The 18813-nt window shown below is 39.4% G+C and overlaps 1 protein-coding gene across 1 annotated transcript; it reads right to left on the bottom strand.

Moving 5' to 3' along the window:
* Positions 1–12658: 12658 nt before the first annotated feature.
* Positions 12659–18813, bottom strand: LOC143267647 (C-X-C motif chemokine 15-like). The gene is made up of 4 exons (XM_076546610.1): positions 18520–18813; positions 17778–17907; positions 14920–15003; positions 12659–13448 (listed from the first exon to the last, which is right to left on the bottom strand). The coding sequence occupies exons 1-4, from the start codon at positions 18575–18577 to the stop codon at positions 13346–13348; spliced, it is 375 nt and encodes a 124-aa protein (XP_076402725.1). The 5' UTR covers positions 18578–18813; the 3' UTR covers positions 12659–13345.

Below are 18813 nucleotides of genomic sequence, written 5' to 3'. Positions count from 1 at the left end.
GAACCTACCTGAGCTTGTAGTTTTCTAAAGTTAAGAGACTGATTGACTATTTAAGTCGAAGAATTTTCCAGTTCAAAATATTACATGCTCAGTATTTTTCTACTTCAAAATAATTTATTCAAGTATGCTAAATGCTGACCTTGTCCGAAGTACTGTTGCCTTCAAAATGCACTGAGCTTAGAGCTGCAGCCTCTGAGAACATGCTTGCTCTACAGAAAGCAACTTGGACATTGTGTGGTGGAACGTTTCCCTCAGTGGTCCTACGTCTCCACGTATCTGTTGCAGTTACATCGCTTCCAGCCTTCTCTTCAGTCTTTCCAGAACATGCTACTCACCGGAGCTTTGATCTTAGTCCTGCTGTTGCCTAGAGTGTGCACAGGCCAAACAAGCGTGTGGCTGGCTCACTGGCTCTATTCAGGCTCCCGCTTAAACATCCCTTGCTTTATAAACAATTCTCTCTGGAATATTCTGACACTTTTGTTGAGTACCTATTTGTCTCTCCCTCCCCCCCTTCATTTTTCTGAATTAAATATCAGCATGTATCATAGTATAATCTGGTGCTGTATGGTGTATTTGTTTACTATTATATGTCTCCTCACTATAGGTTTCATGAGATCAAACCTTTTGTTATTTCTGGAAAGAGGCAAGATTAAATCTAGACTCGATCTTAGAACCTGACCTTAGAAACCTGTTCAGTTTCAATGAGTATTTCTTTGTTAATTTTGCATATCAGTTCTTTACATCCTATCATGGCCTAGTTGCATGAGGCTAATAATTGCATCTATCTTAGAGTTTGCTGCAAAATTGAGCAAGCCACTATTTCAAAACTTCTTGGAAAGATACTTGCGTTTTCAATTTCGAACTTCCATATGTTTTATTATAAATTAGTTACTTTCTTTTTTAATTTCTGGCATATAGCAATGCTCATTGTTTCTTACAATAATTTTCCTGGTACAGGTTGTGTTGCCTTTATTTGGCACAAATGTGTGGGACCACAAAAAGACTGTGCAAGCCGCATTCATGAAAATAGGGCTTAATGATTCCAGGGGGCAAAGTGTGGGTTTTTCTTCCATGACATTTTTGTTTTTTCCCACAAATATTAAAATATTTTTTGCTCAAGATAAATGACTAAGAAGTGAAGCAAAACTAAAACCTACTTTGTACACTGTAGTTTTAAACATGAACACTCAGAACAGAAGTATCTCAGTTTTGGTAGGAAACACAGCAGAGAGAATGGTGTTTGCCCTCCTTTTGCATTCCTTGGAACCCAGTGCCTTCTCTGTGGTGCAGCTGATAGAGATGCTTCTGAATGTGGACCAGCACCTGACAGAGATACCTCTGAAGTCACTTTGTGTGCAGCGTTGTCTTGCACCTCCCTCCTGTGGGTCATTGTCATCCTTTCTGTCACAGCTGCTTTCCTCATCGATGTTGGGAATCCTACCTCCTCTAAGCCACCTGGCTACACCCAAGTCTGCCCACGGTGGCTGTGTCTGCATTCCAAGGCTCAGCTCCTTCGTCTGCAACTGCGTTAACATTTGATGGAGTTTCCATGCCTTTTTGTCATTTTTTATGTATTGTCTGCATTTCCTTCGTGAATGACAAATTATTATACCTGATGATATCCTTCTCTAAAATGCCCGATGGTCCTATCACTAGGCACATAGGGAGGTACCACAAACCCATGCACTGCAGTGTGTGTGTGTGTGTGTGTGTGTGTGTGTGTGTGTGTGTGTGTATGAAACAACCAATGTTCAATGTCCTTATCAATTACAGGCATGATCTGTAAGAAGTGCTATGATTAGTCACTTAACACGGTGCTCATTTGTGACATACACAGTGACTGTAAACTGACGTCAGTGGCCAAGTTGATATTCACGTAGTTTCCCATTGCTTACATATCACAACAACTAAATTTGAGCCACGTTGGGGCATTGCCATTCGTTAACTAGCCTAACTGATGTCTGTGCGTGATATTTGCATATTGGAATCAGAACAATGCAAAATGAAAACTGTTTATAAGTCAGACTCATATTTGTTGTTGGCCCTTCTGTAAATTAAAAGCAGATTTCTGTGCTGCATCCATCTCACCCCTCACCCAGATTCTGCATTTGTCTTTGTGGCAACAGAATTGCAATAGATGTTTTCCAGAGTCCCTGTTCTTTTGCCTTTAATATATTTTGTAAGGAAAGACCAGTCTCACAAAGGTGAGATCAATTTGTGCTCTTTCTGTTGGAACAGTTCTGGTGCTCCATGATGCTTGGTGCTCCACAGCTGTGCAACATTGGAATTTATGAAACATTTATCAACTGTCAGGGAGTTGAATTTGATATTGCTTCTTCATGCTTTAAAGCACTATTGCTAATGTATTAAAATTTCTTTCTTTAACACAGATCTCCATGAAGGAGTGTTTTTTTTTCTTTTCTTTTCTTTTTTTTACATATCTGAAATTTCAAAACTACAAATATGCCATATATCTGTCCATGGGTTGTGACCCTTTGGGAGGTCACAAATCATGTACTGGGTAAGATTCTTCCATCATCCACAAACCATTTGTTATTGGCCTCTGCTTTGGTCAGTATCATTCCTCTGAGGATGTATATTTTAATGTGATTCCAGGTTGTAATTTCAGTTCTCACTAGATATATTGAAAAACTTTAACATAATAAAAATAAAAGCCCAGATAGTTAAAAGGATTTGCACAAGTATCACCTAAGCTAATCTGGGAACATACAGTCCTTATTACATAGTGATGTAAAGAGAATATGTCGCTTTTGCGTTTAGGATACAGCAGTGTTATCTTTTATGTTTTCATTCAAATGTACTCAGTAAGTACACTATCAGGTGCTGTTTGGTTCTGAGGTTGGAACTGCAGGATTGGGTCTTGGAACCTTCCCTCATAATTCATGAAAACTTCAAAGTTTTTGGCCCAACAAACTAGAACGATAGAGTAGCCATCAGCAGTGGTGGAGAAAGTTGTAAAAAAAATGAGGAAAGGAATGAAAATGGCTGAGGAAGGATTAGGGGTTTTAATAAACTGTACTGTGAAAAACTAGATATTCACATGTAACAAATGCAATCAGACCATATGCAAAGTCTTATGCCATATACAAAATTAAAGAATCAATATAAAACATGAAATAACAAAACTTCTAGAAGGAAACCTAGGGAACGATGGTAAGCATTAGCCAGAGGAATAGTTATCTTTTGAATATGGCATCAGAAACAACAAAAGCCAATTATATAAGCTGTTATGAATCTGATTAAAAAGCTTCTGTGTAGCAAAAGGACAATCAACAGAATGAAAAGGCAAGCTCAGAGTGAGAGAAAGTATTTGCAAGCCTGTGTCCTGTAAGCAGTTTATATCCAAAATAATATGAGACACATGCATGCCGATAGCAAAGAAATAAACGAGGCAATTGAAAAATGACTGAAACACCCTATATTGGGGCTAAAGAACACATGCAAATAACCACCTCGGCTATGAGCAAAGCCTCAGTGTGACGGTGTAGTGTGAAAGAGGGTGAGAGAAGGGACAAACTAGCAATTACAATTTGGGGATACCAATTTCTTAGACATCTAGTAAATTATCCTGAAATGTAGGAAGACACTCAAAGCAAAGGAATATGAACAACACATATTTATTATTCCTCAAGGACACATAGAAGATAAAACATGATGAGAAAAATCAATGATTCGTGAATCCAAAGCCACAGCTGGATAACAGACCTAGGAGGCCTTCAGTAATGCTGGCGGATGGAGTTCACTTGAAGTGGAAGAGCTGGGAGGGATTATCAACTAAGAGTTTGAGCATCAGCAAGAGTTCCTTCTCTCTGTCATCAGCTGGCTCCTATGGAGAAACAACTAACTCTGTCAGGCAATCCTGACTTCTCGTCATGAAATAAGCCCTCTGAGCAGAATACAGGCCAGTATTTACTCTATTACACATGTCTAATCCCAGGCCTACGTGAGTCCAGGAAAACTATGTATGTAGCCCAACCCAAAACCATAAACTTACTCAAAACTGTAAGTTTTTGTGATTTTTTTAATATGTAGGTTCATTGTGGGATCTTGAACACAAACTTTGTGGATGACAAGGTCATGTGGCAAGGTTGAAAGGCTGGACACACATGTAAATTGAGATGTTTTTCTACTAGACCTTAATTTTAATCTTGTTTTGAAAGTTTCGCTTCCGCCAAAGTCAAAATCATGCCTCATGGCAAAACACAGAGAGATCTATTAAAGAATGAAGGAGATTAAGCATTCTTACAATCACCAATATCAAGTGACAGTGCTCTGGAGAACTACCAGCTTCATCTTGGGGAGGGAAGAAGTAATCGGGCAATAAAAACACAGGGAAGAAACAAGAGTGCTTATGAGTTACAGATGCCATTGTTACATAACCAGACAAAACAAAACCATCAAGTTGATTTCAATCTAACACAATGTAAACATTCCATCAGTTGGCGAGTTTTGAATTAATATGCATATGCCAAGAGTGTTCCTGCAGGAGGCCAACTGCATACTAGAAATGTAACAGAGAAGGCAATGCCACTTTGACTCCTAGCAGTTCCACCCATAGCGAAAACTAAGAGTAAACTACACAAGAATTGGAGGATAGAATGGGAAAACTGACAAATCCTATTGAAACACATGTTTGACCACACACGTATGCAGAAGCGCGTGCATGTGCGCGTGCACGCGCACGCACACACACACACACACACACACACACACACACACACACACACACACACTCACCTCTGAACTAAGGGAAACGTATTCCTGATCCCTAGACTTGATATTGCAGATATCAACTCTGCCTATATTAATCCATAAAAATAGAATGCGGAAAGATACGAATGAGTTTTTGCTCTCTTTGGATGTAGACAAGTTGATTCTAGAGGCTGCATGGCAACATGAACATTTGAGAAGTGACGTAAAGATTTGAAAGGAAGTTACAAGAGAAGTATCACCACACCCAGATGCCAAAGCATGTAAAGGCATGAGCTTTTTAAATCCCGATGGTGGCTGTTGAAGAAGCGGGCATCATCTGGGAGAAACAAATCTAGGAACTAAATTCTCACAGAAAGGAAATCCACACCAAAGAGAATGTTGAAAACCAAAGTAGGGGGAAGGAAGTGAGGGGGAATAAATGAAGCCTGGGCAAAGTGGTAGAAAGTTCCAGCAAAGGCGAAGCCAAACTTCCTCCTTGTAACAAAGGACACTGCAAATGGATCAGACATTGAAACTTAGGAAGTGAGTTTTGGAATTAGAAAATGCTATGTGAGCAAGACAGGGAGGGATTAAAGCCCAATGAATTAATTACTCTAAACACAAGGTTTTCTTTGTTATAAGCAAAATTAAATAAAACTGGCAAGTACATAGTGGACTACTTGAAGTACATTACTTAGGGATATATTTGTTCTTATTAATATAAATATCTATTACAGAGACATTTCCAATAACCAATAGAAAAATTTCCAAGGAAACGATGACTGCAAACACATGGAAAGAAACCCGACATTTCTCAGAAAGAATTCAGATTCAAGCAATGAGTTCACAAATGTCAATTAGCAGCACAGAGGAACTTCAGGTTAGATGTACAGTTTCATCGCAAGGGTGCTTGGAAAACAGGTAGTTTTATAGGTCAGTAGAGTTGAGCTAGACTGGACTCTTTGGAAATGGTTGGGAAATCTTTACTAAAATCTAAAACATATGTGGATGCTCTAACTGGAAAAACCTATTTGTGAAGTTAGTCTATAGATACAGTTGCACATATGTACAAATAAATTAGGGCATGAATATTCACCAAAGTCTGGAACAAACCACATGTCTATGATAGCAAGGTAGCTAAGGCACAAAATGCCTGTAGTAAAATACTATGTCTCTATGTCCTGTGCTGAGAAAATGAATGAAAAAGTAAGTATATTAAAAGCTGAAAAGAGCTCCTATGTGTTATAGAATTTACTTGTACATTCAAAATCCATATCTGGGAAGATATATTTATACAATAAAATTGACAGAAGTCATTCCTAGGGATGGAAACCCAACAACTGAGGGCTTATGGAGAGGATACATTTTATTTTATCTTTTGTTTTATTTTTTTAACGATGTTAATGGTTTGAATCTAAAACACACCCACGTTTTGAATGCTTGTCACCTGACTGATGGCATGATTAGGGAAGGCTTGGAGCCTTCAAGAGATGAGGACTTGCTAGGAAAGCAGATCACCTGGGGTGGGCTTTGGAGGCTATGGCTTGGGTCCTGGTTTTGGACAAGCCCTTCTCTTCCGGTCCGCAGCAATGAGAATATCTTTGCCACATGCTCCTGTCTCCACAGGCTGAGCACTCTGCCCTGCCTTCCCTCCATGATGTACAGAAATCAGCTGAAACAGAGGCGGAAGACATCGTTACTCCCACAAGGTGTTTCTTCCAAGTGTTTTCATCACAAAAATGCAAAAGCAACTAACACAGATTCCATGGCCCCTGTACTACTTGAATTTTTTTTTTTTACTATAAACATGTTTCTCCCAATTAATATGAGAATGCATCTATTTGTTGGAACAAATTTTCTTCTTAATTTAATTTTTTGATGAATTTCATCATTTCCTCCCCCTCTCTCTACAACTCCTCTCATGTGCCATCCCCCACTCCCTCTCAAATTCATGATCTTTATTATTGTTATTACTTATTTTTACAAGGGAAGAGAAAAACCCAGACATAAGCTCTGGAAGGAGATTTGGCTGCATTAAAGTAATAATGCATTTTATTTTCCATTGGCACTAGAAGGACAGGTATCAGTCTAACTGAAATTATATTACCCGGCATTCTTCTTCAGGAGACTGATAAAGAGGAACAGGCGGGATGTCTCAGTCAACAGGGGGATTAATGACCGTGTAACCCAGAAGAAATATACCTACACCACTCAGACACACAGAGGGCCTCTTTCTGCAGGTGTTATGTCTTAGTGTCTCACAGAGGGTGGGTGTAACCAGGATCAGGCTTGTTCGCTGAAAGGGAAATAGAGAGGTACTCACAGATAAAATCAGAATTCCTGGCCTTGTGCCTTGGTTCTGTACTAGCTTCTGGGTTTATAATCTTTGGCAAGATATTTAGACTTTGTTGATATAAAAGCTTTTCTTTACAAAATGAGGTTAAATATGAAGCAACTGGACTTCACAGTTTTTGTAAATGAAGTGCAGATACCTTGGGCTTGAGGGGAATGGGAAAGCATTCTGGAGTTGATGATTCACACACTCAAGAGTCATTAAATGTGGTCAGGGGAAGGGAAAGACTCGGGGCTTGGCAAACTGATCTGAGTGGAGGTTACAATGTGGAATAGAGAGAAAACTTTTAGAAAGACTAAGAAGATTGAGGATTTCTAGAGAACAAATTGGTGAACATTTGCTTCTGTAATATTTTCAGTAACCTTCAATAAAGTAGATTTTAATACTGACATTTTATAGAAGTTTGGGATTTGGAAGTGACCTGCCTGAAATTACTTTAAAAATAATAGGACAAGAACTTATCTTCTTCTAACCATTTTAATTAATTACTATTATTTTACCACTTCTTCCCATTAACACATTAAGATCAGTTTGATGGTTAAAATAGTAAGAAAGATAGGTTTCCCTCAATATGCTCAGCAGGTTACATTTTGAAAAAAAAGAGTCTGAATCTTGAGGGAAAAAAAGTCATGTAGAATATGTCATTTTGCACATAGGTGTTGCAGAATATTATTTTATGACTTTTTTTTTTTTTTCGATACAGGGTTTCTCTGTGTAGCTTTGCGCCTTTCCCGGGACTCACTTGGTAGCCCAGGCTGGCCTCGAACTCACAGAGATCCACCTGGCTCTGCCTCCCGAGTGCTGGGATTAAAGGCGTGCGCCACCACCGCCCGGCAGAATATTATTTTAAAGTGTGTTGCTTTTGTTTATGTTGCATTTGTTTAACTCTGTGAAGCTGTGCTACTTTGCCTGTCTAAAACACCTGATGGTCTAATAAAGAATTGAACGGCCAATAGCAAGGCAGGAGAAAGGATAGGTGTGGCTGACAGGCAGAGAGAACATATAGAAGGAGAAATCTGGGAGGAAAGGAGTCAGGGAAGGAGGAGGACTCCAGTGGCAAGCCACCCAGCTACACACCAAGCCATGGAGTAAGAGTAAGATTTACAGAAGTAAGACAATGGGAAAAGCCCAGAGATGGGATAAGATAAGTTAAGAAAACCTCGCTAGAAACTAAGCCAAGCTAAGGCCAGGCATTCATAAGTAAGAATAAGCCTCCATGTGTGATTTATTTGGGAGCTGGGTAGCGGGCCGCCCCAAAAGAGTAAGAAAACAACTAATAACACATAGGCTCCACACTGAAGGCATAGGGGCTGGGACAGCTACTCAGCGAGGAAATTGCTTTGAGTGTATAAGTTTGATCTCCATCACCAATGTGAAAAACTGGGTGCAGTGGCACTTGTCTATAACCACAGTGCTGGGAGGGAAGGGAGCCAGCCCCCCAAAGCTTGCTGGCCCTAATCTGGGTGAACTGGCAAGATTCAGGTTGAGTGAGAGACTCTGTCTCACAGAGTACGGTGTAGAACAATAGATGGAGATGTCCAAAAGTGAGCTGTGGCCTTCACAAAGGCATGCATGACTTCCTCTGTGTGTATGTGTGTGTATGTGTGTGTGTGTGTGTGTGTGTGTGTGTGTGTGTACAACAAAATAAATTCTAGCAAAATTTATTAATAAGTTGATATGTCACTGAACTCTGTTGCTTATCTGTAACCACCTCACATGTAGGCTTGACTAATACAAGACAGTTTTGATGACCTTAACCTCAGAGCCCTGCCTCAAAAGAAAACTGAGCAATGTGGCTATCTTAGACAAATAACATGGAGCAGTTATGTCTTAGGGAAATATTTCTTTCTGTAGAGATTTGACATCTCCTTGCATCACCTTTCTAGAGCACAGACACCATGGCAGACTTTGCTTAATCCTTCTACCTTTTCCCGGTGGTTGAAGCCTTCGAGTTCATGACCTTATGGCAGGGTATGAATTCAATTTTTATATTGTTTCAAATCTATTCAACTTCCTGCTTACAGGGATTTGTCTATCCTAGACAATTATCAGTCATCATCCTTTCAAGTGTGTTTTTTTAACTCATTCTCTCTCTACTCACTTTGTAGAATCCTTTTTAGAAATAAGTGAGATACTCCCATGCTATGCTTGAATTCTCTTCTATTCTTGTATTTTCTCTATATTTATCTTTCTGCTGTGTCCTAGGAAATGTCTTCAGATCTCCTAAAACAATTGTCTCTCTAGCTTAGGCAAATCTACTGCTTAATCCATTCCATGAGATTTCACATTGTTTAATTGTGCTCTTATTCCTGGATGTTTCCCGTGGGCAGCGGCGGCACCCCCGCCCCTTCCTCATTTGCTGTTTCTTTTCTTTTACTTGCTTGGTTGGGCTTCTGCTCCTGAATGCTGCTGGGTCTCTTTCTGTCTTGTCAGTTTCCTATGTTTCTAGCTCTACTTTGATGTCTAATGATTTGAAACACATCTAATAGGCTCTTTGATTGACCCTAACATTTTTGATTTTTATGTTTTAGAAATTATTTCTCTTGTGGGTTTGGCTCCTAGTTAGAGTAGATTGGGACAATCAAGTGAGTTTCATGGTGAAGGCATGCCTTCAGCTTTAATTCATTTTTGTCAAGCATTTTTCTGAGGCCTATTTTTGGTTCTAAGGGGTTCCAAGACCACACAGGTGCTATAATGGAGTCTCAAAGCTATTTAAGAGGAGACACTAAAGAGAAAGCTGTCTTACTCCCCCACCCATTGCCTGTGCTGAGGCAGGCTTGTCCCATTTACCTGTATGTTTTAGTAGACATGTCTAGAAGGTTCTGACATTTAAACAAGGATCTTTGGTACAACCTTTCATCTTACTAGAATAAACAACCATGCCATCTGTCTTAACACGAGATTTAAATGTCAAGATCTACATATCAGCTACCTTCCAGCCTCAGCTGACTATGCACAACATTAGTCTATGAAATGTTCACTCCTGATGTCTAATTCCTCCTTTTTTTGAAGGGATAAGAGAAGGCACTGAGTATTTTCTTCAGCATTCCAAAAAATTAAGCTGTTTATTTAAAAGAAAAATTTCATATTAAGTATTTCCAGATGATGTGTAGTATAATGGCTTTTTTATAAACATGCCCATATTTCCTAGAGCCAAGGTACCACACTCACCTTCCTTTGGCTTTAAAAGTGGTTCTCTTGATGTTCTAGGGAGGCCCCACACAGCTGACTGACAGCTATGTGGAGAACTGCCTGTCTTACCCTGCATGTTCCTGGTAGCCAAGTTCCTATTCTTTTGTCCACGGGAGGCTGAACTGTGAATGGGTTCATCGCTCAAACCATGTCAACCAATGACTTCTTTATAAAATATGGAACTTCACACACTAAAATAATCTAAGTCCTCTAGTTTTGGTTCTTTTATTTGGCTTAGTCTCAATAGTTGTTAGTATATAGCTTACTTGTGTGCTTATCATTTTTGCTATGGTATAAAGAATAATATTTCCTACTTCTTTGGATAATTAGTGGTTTGATCTGTGCATACAGTTGTGGATACAATAATCTGAATAGATACTGTAACACCAGCTTCACCAAGCACCAATCAGGAAATCACTATATATGTTTAATAATAATAATAATAATAATAATAATAATAGTAATAGTAATAATAAATACTTGTTTAAATTTTTTTTTGACACAAGATTTCTCTGTGAAACAGTCCTAGCTCTGCTGGAACTTACTCTGTAGATCAGGCTTGCCTCAAACTCACAGAGATCCACCTGCCTCTTCCTCTCCTGGGATTATAGGCTTGTGCCACCACCACCTAGCCTTGTTTTACTTTTTATGTTTACTTTCAAAGCAACGTCAGTATCTAATTTCAGAAACTATGTAAGGGACAGGAATTTTTTTTGTCATGTTCCACATTTACAACTGAGTATAAAGAATTTCATCTAACTATAAAGGAACACAGAATCCAAGCCTGTACTTTTTATCTAGTACTTTTTCAATATATGTATCTCATCTCTCTGAATACAGCTCTCTAAATTTTCTTCTGGGGATGGACAGATAATGCAGTCAGAAAAGTTCTCATTTTCCAAGCATAAAGACCCATAAAGACCCCTCAGAACCCACACACAAAAAAAAAGAGCTTGCATAGGTACAGCTTCAACACAGGGAAATCAGATAGATCAACCTCTGAGTTTCCTGAGCCAACCAACCTAGCCACTGCTTGGTGAGTTCCAGGACAAAGAAAGACACTGTCTCAAAAAAAAAGTGCTGATTAAGAAACAAGATTGTCCCCCAGCCTCCATACGTAATACGTACCTTCATCCAAACACATACACACCAATGAACACATGTATATGCTTACATTAAAAACATACAATAAAGTTTCTTCTGAGGAAGTATATTTTTTATTAGTATCTGTCTTTGATTTTTTTCCCCTCGGATATACAGATCATAGTGAAAATGCCCAATATAGCATTAGACTCTGGGAACTATTTCTTTGTTCTGCAGTGAGAGACCACACATGGCCTCATTTGAACCATGGCACCACAGGCATTGAGCCACAGGTAGTTGGACCAGTGCATACAAATGAACCGACATGGTCAATACTATCTTTTCTAAGAATTAAAAATGAAGCTGTAGGGAGAGCAAGTGAGTTACCTGCGTGACTTTCCATGCAGAACAGAAAAACAGAAAGACTGTGGGGGAAATGAGAGGTCTCAGGTTAGCAGACGAGGGCAAACATACAAGAGTTGACGAGAGAAAGCCAGAGGCTTCAGAGCCTACAGACAGTCCTCTCTTGACCCAGAGTTCCTGTTTTGGCTCCAAAATAGTATCATTTATCCGTTAACACACTCCTTCATCAGAAATGTCAACCAGAAAATGGATATTTGTTTATTTGATATTTATTAGTGTTAAATATGAGAAATTTCTACTAGGAAGAAGTGAAATGGTCAGAGCATGGCTGTAGCTGTGTTTCCCAGCCCCTCGCTTGTCTGCAGTGACATCCTTGTTGTCATCGTAAGTGTGGAAAGCCTTACATTTCCTGCTATTGTTCCCATCCACAGTGCTCTAACTTAGTCTGCCCATAGCCTTCAACCATGTTAGCTAGAAGGTTCGCTTCAGTTAAAAACAAATTATTGGTCTGGACAGATGACTCAGTGAGCAATAGAGTTTGTTGTTCAAGTCCAAAGACCTGAGCTAGAGTTACCAGAACCCACGTGATGCCAAGCATCTGTAGCCCCAGTGCTACGACGGTGCCTGGGGCGTCATGGGCCAGCTAGCTTGGCATTCACTGTGGAAAACAACAGAGGGACCTTGCTTCAAACAAGGTGGAAATCCAGGACTGACACCTGTGGTTTTGCACACCCATGTTCACACCCACAAACAGACATAAGGAAAGACTAAAACCATACAAGTAAATTTTTTAAATTTAAAACAACTATATTATACAATTAATGCTGCTTTGTTACCCACTCACCTGTGTATGTAAATGTCTGTGTGTGTGTGTGTATGTGTGTATGTGTGTGTGTGTGTGTGAGAGAGAGAGAGAGAGAGAGAGTGAGAGAGAGAGAGAGCGAGAGCGAGAGCGAGAGCGAGAGAGAGAGAGAGAGAGAGAGAGAGAGAGAGAGAGAGAGAGAGAGTTTCCCTATAGCCTGTTAGTCTGTAACTGACTGTGTGAGCCAGGATAGCCTTGAATTCATGATCTTCTTGCCTTAACTTCCCAAGTGCTGATATTGTGTACATGTCCCACCAAGCCTAGATTAACATATATTTTTATTTCAGATTTTTCTGGTGAATGAAAATCTTTGAAAGAAGTGTTTGAGTCGGGGGCACTGGAGATGAAGAGCCATGCTTTACTCTGGGATGCAGCCCTGTGACATCCCATACTAGAGTGGAATAAGGCTTTGAAGCACAAAACATTAAGCAGTATGTGGATAGTTTGTCAACAAAAGACACATGATGCCATTAAACGTAACATCAAAATATAGAGATGGAAGGAAAGTAGTCAACTGAGAGCATCCACCAGAAAGTCAAGTAAACTAAAAGATAGAGTGGCCAGCAGTGGAAGAGGCAGAGGCCAGGAAGGCACTGAGCCCAAGGGAGAAATGCCCCACCTATGATGTGAAACTTAAGATTTATTTTCCTACACAATAATGGTTTCATCAACTCAATACCAATCACTCTTGTCATAAGCAAGTCAGAAAAGCAGCTAGAGGCCCCCAGAATGAGTTGAAAGAGGAGTTCATTTCAGTCCTCAAACCACACCGATGTGTTTCAAGAAAGATGTAGAGGACGTTCAAACCAAGAAAATGCAGAGGGCGCTTGTTCCTCATTGAATTGGATGTGCAGTTTCTGGTGTAGTACTTGATTAAGGGGCCTAAAAGACAAGCAAAGCACATATAACTACACAGATACACAGCGTTATCTATTCCCCCTTAGAAAACACACACTAAAAACATGTAAAAGCTAAGAAATAAAATAAAGCCCATTTGGTTGATCAGTGGAAAGTTGACAACAGCCACTATTAACCATTTTGTATGCATATCTATGCTCCCCTGATAGATCAACTTAGAAAAAAATTAAAGCGCATGAATCTCTGATGTTACGTGAATTGTCCAGAATGATACCATCTGTGACAGCTGGTAAATCTAGAACACCAAACCACACTTTCACCACTGAATCTGGTCATCTCCAAGCAGGCTTGTGGCTAGCAAGGTGACCATGGTGGTTAGTTTTTTTCAACTTGACTTAAACTAGAGTCACCTAGGAAGAGAAACCCTCAGTTGAGGAATTGCTTCCATCAGATTGGCCTGTGGGCATGTCTGCAAGGATGTTCTCTTGATTAATAATTTATGTGGGAGGACCCAGTTCACTGGGAGCTGTGCTACTCCTGGGCAAGTGGTCCTGACTTATATAAGAAAGAAGGCTGTGCAAGCCATGCAGAGCAAGCTGGTAACAGCTTTCCTCCACAGCCTCTGCTTCAGCTCCTGCCTCCAGGCGCTTGTCTTGAGTTCTGGCCTTGGCTTCCCTCAATGACAGAATATAACCTGTAAGCCAGAAACCCCTTTCCTCCCCCAGATTGACTTGGTCAGTATTTTATCATAGTAACAGAGCCATAAACAGGACGGCAGCCCCTGAGTGGGTCGTAAGCTCTTACGTTGTTTTTATTTTTATTTTTTGATTGGGAAATAAAACAAAACTGGTTCTGAGTGACCATCTCTCCCTATTTACCATACTGTAGCTTTAAAATTCTGCTTTTATTTTGTTTATCAGAAGTCAATTCAAATATCTTCATGCTTCCTACTTCACTGATCATCATTCCCTCTTAAATCATTGATTCAAAAATTCTATTTGGAGCTTAATTTAAATTAACTTAAATTTAAATTAAAGAAATGGTTATATTTTCCTCCCACAATTCTTTCCCCTTAAAATGTCTTTCAGCAGATGGGTCAATAGTCTATGTACTTAGTTGGCATGAGGCACATGATAACAATTTTGTATCACCTTTACATTCAATCAGTCTATTCATAACACAGGCCAAGTTGCTGGCATCTTCAATAGAAAGTGTAAACTAGTGACTCTCAACCTTGGGAGTGCCATAGAGTCATGCGGAGATGCTAAAATCATCTTTGGGGGGGTCTACCTCATCATTTCTGATTCAGTAGGGCTGAGGGGAGACCAGAGATGATGGTCTGGGGCTGCTTTGGGGGAGTCTAGATTACATATATTCTGATCTCATTGTGGATTTGTTGTCATCTACAATGTACCTGTGTATATTTCTAAATATATCCATCATTAAAATAAAAATGAGAGAACATGAATATGAAGATTCTTGGCCTTAATTTTACCTGTGTGTAATCTTTTCGATAAGAGCCACCATCCATTCAGCCTTAGGATCCAAACAAATTAATTTCCTATTTTTCAGCAGGACTCTATAAAATTAAAGCATTTTTGGTTAAATAGCAACTGTACTTATTTAATAGTATGTTAAGTACACTCACAATAATGATCTGCAACATGGAGTGCACATACTTAAAATCAACACACGGATTTTTCAAACTGTATTAATCATATTGGTGGAATGGAACTTTTAAACTTATCAGTATGCCTAGCTAATTTTTAAAGTTGTAGTTTAGTTACCTGTGCATGTGCATGAATGTGCCACCGTGTGGGCTCCTGGGATCAAACTCAGATTGACAAGCTTGTCAGTCACGTATTTATATATCTTATATTGAGTGTGTTCACCATTTTGTTAGATTTTTGGGCCCCAATTAACGCTCTTATTATTATTGATCAGAGAGAGCTTGAATTCTACTAGTTCTGTTCACAGAGCTGCAAAGCTCTACCAATGTATTAAGGATCATTTGGTAGTTACTCATATAAGGCTGGATCATTTTACTGCATTCTGAGCCAAAATGTACATCTCAGGGGTTTAAAAGATAACACAATTTAAAATTCTATAATAATGAAAAACAATATAATTCTTACAATTAACCAACATAAGAAAAAATCAGCCACAAAGCATTATGCATAATGGTACAAACTTGAAAATAATTCCCTTTAAATACAGAAGCAAGCCAAGGGAGCCTGCTCCCATGACAGCCATCTCAACAAAACTTGAAAGACAAGTAAACGTTATAAGGTTCTCAAAGGAGGAAATGAAACTGCCTTTATTCCCAGACAGCGTGGTGGCCAAGTGAAAGGGTGAAATCAACGAATGCAAAACAAACGCTAAGTCTAAGCAGCAAAAACTGGAAGGTGAAACTTTATTGTCATAGCCTTTATAACAGCATCAGATTATGTACAGTGACTGGGGAGAGTTTCTGAGATTTAAAGCAAGCTGAAGTAAATGATAGGCGTTTAAGAACATTGAAGTATTATATCAAGCGTGGTAGTGCACACCTGTAACCCTACGAATCAGGAGGGTGAGTTCAAGACCATTATCTCTCTCATGGTCATTTAAAATAAGCACACAGAGACAGAGAGAGCCCCTGCCTCAAAACGTAAAATAAGAGGAGGAATCTCGTGTGGCAGCCAGAGCAGTTTTCTCTGACTGATAGTGGAAGAGAACATGTGATTGGGAGAGGGAGACTGATTTGGTGTGAGGCTGATTTTCCCATCGCACATCCAAAGAACTAAGTGGAACAACCTGGAAATAGCCTCCAGGAATTAAAAATCACCACAGACCAACAGTCTAGAACTGTGGTTCTCAACCTGGGGGCCAAATGACTCACGGGGGTCACATATCAGATACCCTGCATATCAGATATTTACATTCTGATTCACAACAGTCCCAAAATTACAGTTATAAAGTAGCAACAAAAACAATTTTATGGTTTGGGGTTACCACAACATGAAGAACTGTATTAAAGGCTTTCTGTATTAGGAAGGTTGAGAATCACCAGCCTAGAGGGATGTGGGGGCATCAGCAAAGAGCTAAATTCTCCCAGCAGCCTGAGTTGAAAGCAGAGCCCTTCAGAGAACCTCCAGGTGAAACTTCTGACTAGCTGCCATCCTTCACAAACCAGCAAGCAGTCATGTGTGTCTGTGCCTTGACTCTGGTTTGAATGGTAAGATCAGTACTGCTATAATGCCTTCTTATGGGCTTCCTAAAGCCCTGTGGATTCTCTCTCCTTTTCTTCCACTCACTCTTCTCAGTGAGCAGAGAAGCCACCTCAGCCACACAGCATGCTGAACTATAAAATGTGAAATAATAACCATATTTATTTCACACTCTATTATGATAATGTTATCTAGCAATAAACAACTAAGGCAGACACATTTAGATAGGTAGATGATAGATAGATATAGATAGATGACAGATAGATATAGATAAATAGATGATTGATTGATAGATGATGGATAGACAGATGATAGATAAATAGATAGATAGATAGATGATAGATAGATAGATAGATAGATAGATAGATAGATAGATAGATAGATAGATAGATAGATAGATAGATAGATATAACAAAAGTTATAACTAAAGAATGAAGGAATTTCCTACAGTCTACAAGGTTGATGTCCCAGAATAGTTCTCACTAGAGTCATGAGGCCATATTATATGTGCTGGTACATCCAAGTGTATAATGCAGAAATTTCCTGATATTCCCTATCCTTACATCCTTGCCCATGACTATGTATCTTTGTTTTTAAGTACTCATTGACTTCAAAGTTAATTCTACTCAGCAGAGTTTATGAAATTAACTATCATCTCCATTTAAGAACTGCCTTCTGGTTTTGTGGTTTGGTTGTTTGGTTTGGTTTATTTTTTTCTGGAAAGAGTACATGTCATTTTTAGAAATGAGGGTGTAAATATTGGGTAAAAAATGCTTTTCCCATTCTGTGTGGGAATAATATTGTCCAGAGCCATAGTCTTCAGTCTTTTTATCTAGCACAGTGTTTCTCAACCTTGCTAATGCCGGGGCCCTTTAATACACTTCCACATGTTGTGGGGACCCCCACCGCCATAAAATTATTTTTGTTGCTACTTCATAACTGTAATTTTGCTACTGTTATGAATTGTAATGTAAGTATCTGTGATTTCCGATGGTCTTAGGTGAACCCTGTGAAAGGATCATTTGATCACCCAAAGGGCCATGACCCACATGTTGAGAACCACTGAGCACATCCTGTTAGAAGATAACAGTTAGAAAACTTCCATGAAGGAGCTTCCACCCTCCTTCCCACCTTTACTACTTACATGATTTCCTTTCGGCTACAATAGATGTTCTCAGGTATCACCTGGACATTTTTAATGAATTTAAGAGGAATGAAATCAGAACTCATCTGAATACACTGACATCGTAACTCTTGAGTGTCACAGGGATGAGCTGTCGGGGAAAAGAGTAGTTAACTTCTCAGCAAGAACAAATAAGTCTGTAGTGTTCAAGTCTTTACTTTGAATTAGGAGCCAAGACAGCGAGGCACACAAGGCAAATACATGAGGCTGACCTATGATCTTATTACGGCAAGGAAACACTTGTTAAGCACCTACTATGTTTGAAAAAATTGCAAATAAACTAGGTGACTAGTAGATTGCTTAAAGGTAAATACAGTCAGTATCCATGGTAAAGCAACTCAAGCCTTAATGATTATGTGTAAATGTTATCAATTAAAGAGTGGCAAATCCTATCAGCATGAAATAATTAAAGTAAATATCCTAAATCTTTTTGTAGTAATTCTTCTGTTATCAACTCTGAAAAAGAAAAGCATCAGTTCTTGGGGCCAGCTATTTCTAGCAAGTCAAATGCATGCTTTCACCTAACTTAATATGACTACATGAAATTCTGTGAACTTCACAATCTAAATGCAGACCTTCTTAGGGTTTCATTTGACCATTTCTACAATCTGTTTATCAGCCCAAACCACTTCATTATATTTGAAATGTCTTCGGACTTTCCCCCAGTAGCTAAATGGAAAATAAAAATGCCTCCTTAGCTTACCAAGGTTGCCTAGGTTGAGGACAACGAGCAGGAACGCCAGCCAGCCCTCAGCAGCCATGTCTGTCTGTGGCTTGACTCTGGTCTGGATGGTAAAATCAGTACGGTGCCTTTTGTATGCTGTCTGCAGCCCTGAGAGCTCTCTCTCCTCTTCTTCTACTCTCCCCACTGAAGAAGGAAAAGTAGCACACGCTACCCGTTTCACAAGCCAGTACTGAAGCTGGGCTTAGTTTTCACACTTTGTTCAGTTGAGAGGTTGGGAGCAGGTTGAGGTGAACTTGATGCATACAGATACAA

This window comes from Peromyscus maniculatus, chromosome 10, assembly GCF_049852395.1.
Source record: "Peromyscus maniculatus bairdii isolate BWxNUB_F1_BW_parent chromosome 10, HU_Pman_BW_mat_3.1, whole genome shotgun sequence".
Taxonomy (NCBI): domain Eukaryota; kingdom Metazoa; phylum Chordata; class Mammalia; order Rodentia; family Cricetidae; genus Peromyscus; species Peromyscus maniculatus.
This window is presented reverse-complemented; position numbering and strand designations above follow the sequence as displayed.

What these genes read in the sequence shown, in the direction of transcription:
- LOC143267647 (XM_076546610.1), bottom strand. Translation starts at nt 18,577, where the DNA reads ATGGCTGCTGAGGGCTGGCTGGCGTTCCTGCTCGTTGTCCTCAACCTA. An exon ending in TGTAGCCGAAAGGAAATCAT is followed by an intron (nt 15,004 to 17,777) that starts GTAAGTAGTAAA and finishes TTAATTTTATAG; the next exon opens with AGTCCTGCTGAAAAATAGGA. An exon ending in ATCGAAAAGATTACACACAG is followed by an intron (nt 13,449 to 14,919) that starts GTAAAATTAAGG and finishes CTTGTCTTTTAG; the next exon opens with GCCCCTTAATCAAGTACTAC.